Here is a 13,993-nt window from a genome sequence, read left to right as displayed (position 1 = left end):
GTTGGATGCTGGCATGTTATTGCCGAGTGGTATGCCTACGGGTTCACAGAACTAGAGCACCTGCATTTGGAAGAAAACGTGTGGAAGAAAAATGATTAAGTATCACGCGGGAGGCGAGATAGATCTTCGCGGAATTACTTGTCATCGTGCAACCGGACAATTTTCACTGTGGCCAATGGCAACATCCGAATGCAAACAGACAATAGAAATAAGTGGAAGCAAGTACAGGGTGGGTGCTCTAAAAGGTCAGTCACATTTTCATGCAACACGCGACACCTCTTTGATGCACAGACCTTCTCTGCCCTAGAGCAAAAAATTTATGCCGCAGAAACCTACGAAAAAATTGTGGTTACGAAGCATTGTGTTAACACCGTAAATACGACCACACAAACTTTCGCCTCCATCCATAGGTATTAGTGCATAGGAAATACATGAAGACGAAAGTTTGTATTTAGTTTGTTACGCACTGGCTGGTAACCACGATTTTTTCGTAGCTTTCTCCAACATAAATTATTCACTGTGTGGCAGCAGAAGCCTGTCTGTCAATTAGGTATTGTTATTGTCGCTGTTATTGTTGCTGTTATTGTCGCTGTTATTGTCGCTGTTAGTGTCGCTGTTAGTGTCGCTGTTAGTGTCGCTGTTAGTGTCGCTGTTAGTGTCGCTGTTAGTGTCGCTGTTAGTGTCGCTGTTAGTGTCGCTGTTACTGTCGCTGTTACTGTCGCTGTTACTGTCGCTGTTACTGTCGCTGTTACTGTCGCTGTCACTGTCACCGGCCTCGGTGGCTCAGTCGGTAGAGTGTTCGCCTTCTGATCCCGAGATTGCGGGTTCGAAACCGGCCGAGGACGCCAGCAACTTGGTGGCAGGGTACAAGTTGCTTAGGCACGCCGTCTTCCGCGAGGGATGTTAAATACGGGATGCCGTGTGATGAGCTTTCATTGCACGTTAAAGAACCCTCAGGTGGGCAAAAGCAACCCACAGACCGACCGCTGTGGCGTCGCTCATGATCTCAGTTGTCTCGCGACGTAAACACCCAATTATTATTATTGTTACTGTCACTGTCACTGTTACTGTCACTGTTACTGTTACTGTCACTGTTACTGTCACTGTCACTGTTATTGTCACTGTTACTGTCACTGTTACTGTTATTGTTACTGTTATTGTTACTGTTATTGTTACTGTTATTGTTACTGTTATTGTTACTGTTATTGTTACTGTTATTGTTACTGTTATTGTTACTGTTATTGTTACTGTTATTGTTACTGTTATTGTTACTGTTATTGTTACTGTTATTGTTACTGTTATTGTTACTGTTATTGTTACTGTTATTGTTACTGTTATTGTTACTGTTATTGTTACTGGTATCACGCGCGAAAATGTGACTGACCCTTTAATAGCACCCACTACACTACAGGGGTTGTCCCTCGAGGCTTGCTCTACAAAACACAGTGGACTCTGAAAGATTTGTCCAGATGTCGTAGAAGAATGAATGCATTTGAAAGAAAACGAAGGCGATAATTCCTTACAAGACTGCGGCTTCGGAGGGGCGTCGACTGCTGTCACGTACTACATCAAACATTCCAAGAGGGTCCTTAATAGAACGTGGGGTGCAATGCATTTACCTCCTCTCGACGTTGACTATGATGTGTCGGTGATCAGGCAGCACGAGACAAAGGTCGGTGCGTCCCTCGAGAAGGTCATTGATGGCGCAGTCGTCCCCAGCCATGGGTTGCGATGCCACAACAGCCGCTTGAGAACTCCCCGACGAGGTTCCCTTTTTCGCTCGAGAACTGCATCGAGAGAGAAATACCCTAAGAACACGAGACACAATACGTAGCACACTTAATTTGGTGTTTCCGTATCACTGTACTGCGTGAATATCATTTGTACGTTTTAAGATGGATAAAAACCCCAGTGCGGAGTAACATTTAGCAAGGATGACACAAACATTGCGCCGAATTTGTGTCAGTGCTGTGTTTGCGTCGTCTTTCCTAAGTGTTAAAGTGCACTCGGGTTTTTAGCCATTTTAAAACGAAGCACCAGACAGCCCAGATTTTACCCCTTTTCAACTTATTTGTACAACATTCCCACAATTTTCGTATTTCCTTGGCAGCCACAGTGGCAAACTAGAACCCAACTTCTACACACGCTCTGGAGATGAGACGTCATTTAATAAACCCTATACAGCTTTCTCTGAACTTGCAATCATGGGTCGAGCAAGTCTCAAGTAAATATTGTGGTAAATATTGTGGCAAACAAAGTGGCCAAGTCAATGCAGATCAGGTGTTATCGTATTTAAGTGGTGTACCCATTTCGTATCGGTATCGTATTTAAGAGTGCACTTGGCGCTTGGTTTTCGCGATCCCGATGTCTGCCAAAGCAGCGGTAATAGCAGCATAAACTTTCCGTTTCGCTTCTTGCCGCGAAAATCAGACAAATGTTCATGCCACAAGCAAATTAGTGCATTCGCCTCCTCCTCCGTCCATTTCTCTCGTTCTGCGGCTGGATTCTTTGTTGCTGTCCATATTTCTCATCTCGTTATTGCGTTTATATTGTTTCACAGGATCTACGAACAGCGACGCTTCGCACGCAGCGGGAGCAAGTTTCAACACTAGTTGCCAACTCAAAAAATAATTATGTCCGCGTTCGGCGTCCTCATGCGTTCTTTGCTTTTGCGGTGCAAATTTGAAACAACTCCCGCTTTTCCTTCGTCAAGGAATACTCACGTGACCTTAAATTATAAAATGCCTTAGCGCTGCACCGTACGAAGTCGTTTTATACAAGAACAAAAATCTTACTCTGTGCAGACCATGGGTAGAGATGAGTGCGGGTATGAAAATAAACCTCTACCCGAGAAACGTCATCGTGACGTTGGTATACACACCGAAACCAAAACAGATCGGAAGGGGAGAGCTGGGTTCCACGAATGGCCAATTGTTCGCTGCCTCCTATTGAAAGAAAAGTAGGACCGAAGGTCGCGTCCTTTTCAGAGACCATCGTAATCCCCTCAAGATCGTGGCTTTAGGCGCGACCTTGTTCGCCACTAGCTTTGAACGTAGTTCAACTCTACCAAACTCGTGGCGCTGTCGAACATTATGACGTCATTTGTTTACAAACAGGTAGAGGTATATTCGAACCCGCAGCCGCACCGCAACCGCGGGACCACGACACGCATCCGCAGCAATGTCATTGGTGTAACCCGCATCCACACCCGCACATCCGACGGGTACTCGCATACTCGCAGCCCAATGCGCACGCATGTTTCATTTATGCTGTATGATCGTCACAACACGAAATGATTTATTGATTCTGGGTACACTGTCCGCAGCTGCCTAGGCAGATCTGAAATGCAATCCGTCCAGCAGGTTCAATTCAAACGGTAGAGACTCCTAATACATCTAAACCACGCGAGCCTGGCACGAGCCCGCAGTCAAACCGATTTTGAGGCCCGATTACGGCGAGCGGGTCGGACTCGGGACCGCATAGAGCAGGGGTGACGAAGTGACAGCCCGCCTGGTGTTGCCATGCGGCCCGCGTGGCCACCGAGCAAAAAAATAAAAAATTCGTCCCATGCTTCATGAACGGTCGTGGCGTTGTGCTGGGCGTTGTCTGGGCTTTGTTGAACGTTGAACTTTTAACTTTTTTTTAACTTTTAATCATAATCAACCTTTACATATACGATTAAAGGTACCACCATCAACCTTAGAAGGAGAGCTGCTGTTTCGGAGAAGGAATGGGATGTTAAGAACAAAAAACCACGCAGCTAAATAGTCGGTTGTTACTCGAAAAACGTAGACGAAACATGCGCCGTACGGACAAGAAGAAGAGAGAGCACTGATGTGTGGAATGTAGGGGTACTTAGTCAGCGCAAGGGGATGTGACCCTGTGGGAAGCACTCGGTTTTCGAAACGATAGAGGCCTAGATAAAACTGAAGCAGTACAAAATACGAAGAACCGACTGAATGATTGGTGGTATAAAACCGTTAATAATCGGTAGTTGATTTACACGTAAACTGAGTCCTCCAACAATTGTGTGGCCATTGGCCACATCCTGCACGTGCCGCAGGGTAGGACTGCGGGTACTTTCGACCACCCCGTGGGGTTCTTTTGACGTGCGCCGGGAATATCCGATACACGGTGCTGGAAGCAATGTTTTACCTCCCCCACATTTCTACCGTCCTCAGCTGGGATTGACGTGTCTTCCCATTTCGCCTATTCCCATTTTGCCTAATGCTTCTTAGCAGATTATCTCGCCATCCCTTAGCAGGTTCACCGACCTCGAACTGCAGGGGGTCCCATTTGGCCTAATGTATGCTGCAGACAGTCCCACTTCGCCTACTAATCCGTGTTACGTAAGAAAGAAGGCCGTCCTCTGGCATGCTGCCAAAAGTCAATTTCGGATCTTCATATAACTTTACATGCAACCTTGTTGGTTTCACTGAAGCATGAGGCCTGTATTTATAATTCATATCACACTAGGGTTTCTTCCCTCATCTGTTGGTTCACAAATATAGACTGTGCAAGAGTGAAAACATAGTTTTTATTTACATTTTTTTAATTAAAAGGGCAGCTTTGTTTTCTGCACTTCAAAATTCTTCCAAATTTGCAGCTCTACTCAATATGCATTAGATGTCCCACGGCATCGAGGTACGACATCATGTCCCGTTCGCCATTCTGAATTATTGACTGATCAATGACATTCTTAAGTAGCATCACAACTTGTTATTAATTCCAACGCCCTACGCCGGCTTTTTCAACTGACCCTAAGTGATTTGGGAGAAATTCACAGCACACCCTGGAGGAGACTAGAATTTGTACGACACCGACCAGAAAAGGAATTCCTGTCGGAAAATATTTCCGTGTATAACTTCCACCGTTAGATAATGCGCAGGCCCTCTTCAGAGCACCTTTTTACCGAATAACGCGCGCGTTATACACCGGAAAATACGGTAGTTAGGTTGAACGTGGGTTAAGGCGTCTCGCTCGGTGGTGTCGTGCTAACTGGGAGGCGGTGGGTTCGAATCCTACCACCGGTTGTGCTGTCTGAGGTTCTCCCTGGGTTTTCCGAAGACTTTCGAGACGAATACCGGCACAGTTCCCCCTGAAGTCTGCCTAAGACGCATATTAACCCCCTATCCCCCCACTCCTTCCTGCTGTCCTCTCTCCATCTGTTCTCATCTGTACGTCGCTCATAGCCACCTCTCATCTCCACATAGCCACATCTCGCTCATTACCCACCACGCCGTCGCTCGTATAGCTTCGCAGCGCTAACACGAAAGAAAGAAAAAAAAAGTTAAATTAAACACGACTATAGTGACACCAGTTTCCATATTTAACATCGCTCAGGTGACACTGAACATGGCTCGAAGCCTTGTTTCATTCGTCATGCTGTCCATCAGGATTCACTATGTAAAACGTTTGTAAAATGTTTTTGTTATATTTGTACATTATATTTACACCTTATATTTGCAAATGTAAAGGGTCTTTGTTTCAGACGACGTAAGGTAGTTGTCCGACGAGCACATTCATTTCTTGCACACGTCATCATCGGGTCGGAGCGTGTAAGTAACGCCCACTTGCCGACAGTCCCGTTTTGCCTAATGAGATTGCACCGCAGTCCCATTTCGCCTAACGGCTGTTACCCCTCCCGCCTCTTTAATCCGATAATCCGGGTTAGGCAAAATGGGAATAGGCGAAATGGGATGTAACCGGGATTGAACCAGCGATCTTGAGCTCACTATAACTACAGTGGGCTAGAAATACGGGTGTGCCAATCGGCAAGTTTTTCAGGTACCCAAAAATGAAGGATGCTCCAGGGACGCTGAAGTCCGCGATAGGGCCGCGCTCTGGCGGATTTTCCTAAGTCACGTGATGTTCCAGTACAGTTTGCCCAAGAGCGCTGGTGTGCGAATGTCAGTGCTTGGGATGCGATACGGACAAACAAGGACACGAGCCACTCGTTATCAGTTGTTTTGTTGCAGGTATCACCGCGGCTGGCCTTCACTAACCGAACTAGGGAATCAAAGCATGTACACACCCACGCACTTTACTGATAAGGTGACGAACGAACATCCACAGCATGACATGTGTTATCACATCGAGACGTTCGGGTGTGTGCCATTAGGCACACCCGTCTGCCGTTGTCACGTGACGACCTCGACGTACTGCCCCCTAATTGACAACCATAAATGCAAGCAGAAGGAACAGTTGCCGCTGAAGAAAGCTTCGACATCAAAAATGTTTTATTGCTTACATGGAGACACAGGCGGAGATATAGTTTCCTTTGTAGTTCGCGGCGAATCCGCATGGCTTGCTGCGAGCGACGACTCGATGTATCCTTCATTTGAGGGACCCCCCTCCCCTTCCCCATGCATTGGATAGGCCAATTGGCACACCCGTATTTCTAGCCCACCATACTATAACTAAACTAAGGACTATACCTTACACTACTACTTATACCCCTGACACACGGGCACATTCAGGACCTCTTATCTCAAGGCCTTTTGGAAATTCCACAATTGAGATAGAAAACATTCACGCAGCACTGTTTCGCGCTCTCTGCAGCATCGAACTTGTTGCCCTATCTAAAAAAACAGTTGAGACAAAAGGACCTAAATGTGCCCGTCTAACAAGGGTATTACTCTACTATAAACTAAGCCTAGTATAAACTTACTATATAAACGAAGAACTGTAACTTAAAAATAACAAAGACGGTTAAGAGCATCAACTGTTTACTATATACATAAAAACAAGACTTTCGTGCAGTAGGCTGCACTTCTTCAGGTTTGAGGACCTGTTACGTAACAGGTCCTCAGGTTACGTCGTCAGGTTACCTCAGGTTACGTAACAGGTCCTCAAACCTGAAGAAGTGCAGCCTACTGCACGAAAGTCTTGTTTTTATGTATATAGTAAACAGTTGATGCTCTTAACCGTCTTTGTTATTTTTGATTCTGCATCGCCGGAAACTTGTGCATTGTTTTTTCTTCACATCAACTATAACTTACATAGAGATTGAGATAAGTAAGTCGTAGAACCGTTTATTTCAGGCTAGGTGGCGCAAGCTACCGCACGTTCCAAAGCGAAAAGCCGCAGTACTCATCCATCCACTGATGCTCATTGCATTTTGGGCAGTGGCGTCGCTAGGGTACGCGCCACCCGGTGCGGGGGCTCTTTGCGTCACCCCCCCCCACACACACACACACACCATGCCCCCCTTAATGGATCCCTTCTCGTACCAGGCGATTCACGATAAATAAACATATTACACCACACTCAGAAAAAAAAAAAAAAAAAAAAGATAATGTGCCTCGTAGAGGGCTCCTCATGTTTTTGGCGTCATCGTGCCGCAGAGGACGGGAGGAAGCGGCAGTATTGGTGCGGCACGTCACCCCTTCCGTCGCTTCACCCGGTGCGGACCGCACCCTGGCACCCCCCTTGTGACGCCACTGATCTTGGGAAGTAAAATTCTGTTTATACCGGCGAAAAATTATCGTTTTCACAAGAAAATTTACTTGGTCCCGATGATAAAATAAATAAATAGTGTACTCAGCTCAGATTACTTTCCACCTTTCAAACGTTTCGATCTCGTCGTCAAGGATCTATTTTATTGCGGTGCAAGGGGGTTGTTTCTGAATAGCAGTTCCTTTACAAATATTTGTTCTTTCAGGGCTATTGACAGTTGCATATGACTATGAGCCATAAATACCGGCTCGCAACTTCGGGGAAAGAAACTGTAAACGGTTACCGCAGTTACAGCGAAAGACACGCAATTCTGAAGGTAAGTAATTAGTTATCGTAACTACAGTCACTGAAGCAAGTAACTGATTTAAGCTCAAGGTTCCACTCTGAGGAACAATAACTAGAAAATAACTATAGATAATTGCTCATAAACTATAGTTACTTGTGACTGGGTTACTTCTTAAGTCTGGGTGGAACGTCATATCCTTCTACCTCATCATCTTCCAGCCTGTCCCAGCTGTGCCCCACCAGTGGACCTTTTTCATAACGGCCTATGCGCATGCGTATGACCTTGAGGCGCCGGAGAAGGTTATTTCCGTCTTCACTAGATGGCGCAGTATGGGAACGACAGAAGTGGGGATAGAGCCCTGCGCGGATGAGATTTTTGGCATCCGCATCCGACCCGCATGTTATCCGCTTCCGATCCGCATCCGCAGCATACACAACAGTTTACATCCGCATCCGATCCGCTGAGCAAAACGCACCATCCGCAAAATCCGCACGTTTCGAAGGACGTGTAAAGACCGCAGGAAGCATGTTGGTATAATTTCGGATGCCTCCATGCTGTCACGGAAGGACTCAGTCATGACGACAAGCAAAGGTAAACCTTTCAACAAACGCGATATGGAGAGAGTTCTGGAACGCGTGGAACGCTACCTCGCCTGTGCTCGCGTTGTTCGAGATGCCAGAATGCCACCTCTCCCGTTTTGGCCGCGCATGGCCAAAGGTGAACTCGAGCATGCGCTCGCTGTCGGCGCGCAATACAAATAAATTGCTGGTCGAAAAATTACAGCACGCGGTATATCCGCATCCGATACGCATCCGACCTCGAGCCACCCGCATCCAATACGCACACCGCAGGAAGTGCTAAATTTTCATCAGAATCCGCAAGTGTCTTGCGAATATCCGCGGATGGAGCAGGGCTCTAGTGGGGACCAGTAGGGAGACCGCACAAAGGGCGCGAGCTCGCCGGTTCCACTCCGAACCGGTTCGGCCCTTTGTGCTAGCCACGTGGATTTGTTATGACGCGTTCCGAGCGTGGTTTGCTGGAGAGCCGCCAGGATACGACGCGCACGTGAAAAAGGTCCGTTGGGAGCGGCCCATGTAAAGGGAAGCTTTCCGATCCCAATCTACAGGAGCGCTCCGACTCGGTGCACTTCTATAGCGCGCCCATGTAAAAGAAAGAAAAAAGAAGGGAAAATGCAAGTAAATGCAAATATGTTGTTCGAGTTGAAAGGAAAAAGAATCTCTTTCGGTGCGTTTTGACCTTTTCGCCTTTTTTAAGTAACAGGTGGCCCTCCACTGTAGCTTTTCCCAGAGCCGTATATTAAAAGGGAGTCTGGCCATTAATGGGTCATGCCTATACCTGAAGCTCCGCCCACTTTTTCAGCTTCCCGACCAATTGAGTGTTGAAATATGGGACGCTGTCAATCAACCTATATCCTATTATTTATCCCCTTATCCAACAGTAGTCTGTGAAAATTTTTTGGCACGAAATGTCCGCTTCACTGTGTTTCTTTTCGTCGCCGTTTTGGGTGGCAGTGAGGTGTCATGGCGACTCCCTTGATAAAAAGCAAACCAATCAGTGGAGCGAAACTGTGATTGACAGGTCGAGCCTCTTTTTGTGACTCCTCCCAATAGCCAGACTCGCTTTTAATATAATGATCTGCCTTTTCCCAAAACCCTGAGGAAATATTATTGCGGGACGTTCGGGAGAATGTGACGCTCTTTGCAATTTTCAAAGACGACACAGACAATCCATGATGAGGGAAGAAGTGGGGACATCCCTTCTTCGTCCACCAGCTCGCCTGCATGTATGTTATTCTATCAACTTAAGGAAGAAAAAAAAATCTGTGGAAACAAGTGGAAACAGAGCCAAGTTGGTGGATAAAAAAATTGGATAAATAACGCGCAGCTTCCTCATAGGCTGAGCACAAACTCCATCTTGTAGGCGCTTGTGCCGCAATCCTGTTTGAGCAATATATGCCTGGCCACCGACATGCGTCATGGCACCGTTCTTACGCAACTGCATGTATTAGTCGTTCTGCAGCACGACAACTCGACCTTGATTGCTCAAGTGTAGGCAGGCACGCGACAGATGCATCTCAGAAGTCACGCCGAGACCGGCATTCTTAAAATGAGTTTATCTACGACTACTTGATCTATTGGAAGAAAGGCATCAGGATTCGAACCAACACTCTCCGATTTCGAATCCCACTGCTAGTGCCTTTTCTTCAACTGCAATTATTCGATTGAAGTATGCAACTGGGCGTTGTGGTTGTGTTCGTACTTCTACGTTTAAACAAACAACAACTTCAGTTGAATGATGATTATGGGGAGTCTCATCGCAAGGGGCGAGACTCTACCAATTGATGGCGGTAGTGGTGAAACTGAAAGGAATCGCCTCACAGTGGACCCAAGTCCATCGCAGCACCAGAGGACACGTGTTTCGCCGTGTTTGCGGCTCGTCAGCTCTGGATAGCTGCGCATCGTTCGGAATTGGCAAACCAGGGATCGCTCAGCGAGCGATATACACCTGGGAGGGTGACTGAGCATTCCTCAATGCCACAGTGCAAGCCAGTGAATATATATATATATAATGAGTGCTTTTAGGGCAAACCGTTGGCGGGACATGGACAAAACAATTTGTACACAGTGAGACGGTGCATTAATTCATCGGATGATTTTACGTTTAATTGCCTATATTCCAGCAGGCTTCATACTGACAATTGCAAACCGACAGTGGATATGGTAGTCGGATAGGAAACTCGGAAAGTCATCCGCCCTTTCATCTTCAGTTCAGTCAAAAGCCAAGTTTCGAGGGTTCCAAATTTGCAAATAATTAATACGTGCCACAGCAGGTATGGTTAGAATGCACAAAACTATATACGTGAGGACTTTGAAAATAGTTACACTTACTGTACAGTTATACGCAAAGAACGACTTCAAAATCGTTTTGACCATCTGTGTCTCGGAAATGGATCATGAGTGAATGATCCTCGCTAAATACTCTAAATATTTTTGAGGCAGCGAGGATGTCTCACTGCAGCGTCCGACGCCTAGCGAGCTCCTGGTTCCGAAAAAAAAAGTAGGTCATTCCTTAATTTCACCGGCGTTCGTGATTTAACTGCAACACGAAAATGCTTTTTCTCTGAATAATTTTGATTCCGCCACATCTGTAGCGCATTACTGGCCTTTGAGTGTATGTATATACCGTATAGCTTGAGACGGACAACAACAGATACACGACTCTGGTCTACTATATAGCAGTATATACAATACAGCGGTCCCCTGAATTTGCCGCGAAATGTTCTGAAGTGTCTGCACAGTAAAATAAAGCAGAGCCGGATGCGACTCAGTGTAGCTTTTACGGCCCAGTGCGCGTTACCGCCTGAGACAAGTTCATTCTTCCGGATACCGTCACTGCGGCGATTCTTATTCATTGCCCACTACCAACATTTCCTAACCACACTTTTCAGAGTCTCTAAATCAGCTGGACTCTTGCCACCTCACTTTGTCAGAATTGCCCGGTCCATGGTCAAATCCAGTCCACCACCGCTCTCCCGTCAAAGCGCTTGTCATTTTTTTGGACAATGTATAGGACTTTGGTCCGCACTGTGAGGGGACCCTGAGGCATTTCATCACCAGCAATTGGGTACAGTATCGCCCCCGGCGATGAAACTCCTAATCATAATCACAATAAAGTTGCTGTTGTTGCATAAACACAAAAGTGCAGCTGGAGGGTATGGCATATATGCAAACTCCGTAATGTGAAAAGTCCGAGTCTGGGCGGATCATCACTACGTCATCAGGAGCAAGCCAACTGTTCCACTGCAAAAAGACAGTACAGCGTGTTGGCTGCTGAGGCACGTTGAAGCAACACGAAAAGACAAGTTCATAAATGATTCAAGAGCATGACGCTGTTGCACTACTCTTTTAGATTCATTGTGTCACTGTTGCGCCTAGCCCCCCTCCCTCCCCCCTACGACACAAATAAACAAAACTTGTTGGCCGAAAGTATACGGGAAATTCAAGCTTTAGACCATTTGAGAAATATTTACCGCAGGGTGTCACAATCCCACTGATACGCGGAAAGTCGTTCTCCGCCACAATCGCCGGCAATTGCCTATATCCGGAGGAATTAACAACAAGCAACTTCTGATCACTAAGTGCACGTGAAGTATACAAGACCGCGTCTGTGATCATGAACTCATCAGGAACCAGGAACTAACCTATCTAAGACTATAGCACAACCGAAAGCCTGGAAACAAAGACTTACCACATCCTACTAAACTGTTATTGACCATGCAGGGCGATAGCGCTGCTGAGAACCTTGCAACGGAGGCAAGTGAGAGGGAACAACTTTTAGTCTCCCTTCCTTCGACAGGACGCAGCAAGGATGTTGGGGGAAGCCATTCAACCTAGGCCTAACTGCATTAGTCCCCACAAGCAGCTTCCCTCTTTCTCTCATAGTATGACCATCGATTGAAGATTACTTAATTCCATCCAAACAAGTCTTAGCAAAGACTTTGTTCAGCAGTAAACGCATCATCGACATGGATTACCTTTTTTTTTAACTGAATATCTAGCCTATACTGTTCTCCACCACGAATTCTACCTTCTGACTATATACTTGCCACTCTAATTGCGAAAGTCTGCTGGTACACGATGTCTCAAGACAAAGAAAGAAATGTTGTCCCTCGACTTCCCCCACAGTATGAAGAGTTTACACAATGTCCAGTCTCAAACACCGCCATCATCTCAAAAATAAAGTTGTTACTGTTTGTTTGTTTGTTTGGAAGGGGAAAAAAAGAGGAGAAGTTGATCTCGCCAACCGACTTGTTCTGCTACTCCTAACATAAATTCTCACTCACCCCTCCCCACCCCCCAAAAATACTTGTCATGTGCTCTACTAGCAAGTTCGCTATTCACTATTCACATGCACTGGCTCAGTGCTGACGGCTGGCCGGAGCACAAAACAAATTCAGGAGTCGTCCACTCCACGGCGTCCGTGTTCCTTCGAGTTTTGTTACCATGTTACTCAACCAACACGCTTTACACCGTCTCGCACTCCATGGCGTGACCGTCATTGAAAACTGCAACTTCCTCGAGCAAACGTCTCGATGCCACGAACTTCTCGCTGAGTTTCGTAATATTCCGTCCTCCGCGTGTGTTCCCATAGATGTCAGTGGTTCGCGGATGTCATAATAACATGCCTCTGAACACCCGCACAGCCCGTCTCTGCAGAAAAAAACAGGTGAGGAGGATGGACGCTCCGCTGGAAGCACCCCCCACATGCAACCTTACAACCTTTCGAGTGATCGAGCATAATTTTGCAAGATACGGGTATGCATTTATTTTTTCTTTCGTTATAATAACCTGTATTAACATCACCGACTGGCTGGTTGCGGAGCTGGGACTGCCTCTACTCTAATACAATACACGCTATACAATAACTGTGCAATAGCTACGCAATGCTATATGCTAACTATAAACCTATGTACATAGCGACAAGTGAGAGCAGGTTTAAGGTGAGTCAAGTCCAAGCAAGTACATAGCTACGAGATTAGACATGCATAGTGTATGTATAGGTAAGGTATGTAGGTGTCTTATTTTATCGATATACGCTGTTGGTCCTATACTCCGAATGTTTCCAAACAAGCGAAACGACGCTATTTCGTGTAATTTAGGTACGGCAGATAGTATTTTCGTTGTTTTGTATGCCATTATAATTCTACTTTAATCTATTTGCGCGCTTTTCATTGGTTGTTTCGAAGTTAGGCATTTTGAAAGTAAGAGCGACAATATCAAGAGGGCACAAAAGATTAAGCTGCCTTCCCAAATGAGCAATTTTTGTACCAGAGAGGGAGAAAATTCGTATTTTCCGCTCTTGTTATCGACATAATATCCTCAAGGTAACGAGCTTTTGAGCGAGAACGACAAAGATCGGCAGATGTAGCTAGACAGACACCAGTCTCGCAGAAGGAGATGTTGGTCACTCGCAGTGTCGTCCGCTCTGTATCCTACCCGCGACGTCACGACTCCGTGTCCGCATGGCGGCGCCACTGCAAGATGACCAGATGCAGATGATATCTGCGCCAATACTGTACTATGACTAATACGATGTGATGTTGGCTTTCTGCCAGACACTCGCACCTGTAATTATTGTTTGCCAAGAGCAGGATAATGCTTATGGCAGCAGTCGGATGGAAGTGCGGGAAAATGTGTACTGGTATTCGTAGTGCAGCGTTCGTGACGT

At 46.3% G+C, this 13,993-nt stretch overlaps 1 protein-coding gene across 4 annotated transcripts in view; it reads right to left on the bottom strand.

The window, feature by feature from the left end:
• The window catches only part of LOC135400193 (protein cordon-bleu-like), a 205,289-nt gene that overhangs the window by 38,399 nt on the left and 152,897 nt on the right, over positions 1-13,993 (bottom strand). For 3 of the 4 annotated variants that reach the window (XM_064631935.1, XM_064631938.1, XM_064631936.1), the window contains exon 2: positions 1,620-1,787. In XM_064631935.1, coding sequence (XP_064488005.1) covers positions 1,620-1,787 — 168 coding nt within the window. Of the gene's footprint in view, positions 1-1,619; positions 1,788-6,034; positions 6,095-13,993 lie in introns of those variants that run through there. The other variant, XM_064631939.1, reaches the window with a different exon arrangement.

Source organism: Ornithodoros turicata, chromosome 7, assembly GCF_037126465.1.
Source record: "Ornithodoros turicata isolate Travis chromosome 7, ASM3712646v1, whole genome shotgun sequence".
In the NCBI taxonomy this organism is placed as follows: Eukaryota; Metazoa; Arthropoda; class Arachnida; order Ixodida; family Argasidae; genus Ornithodoros; species Ornithodoros turicata.
This window is presented reverse-complemented; position numbering and strand designations above follow the sequence as displayed.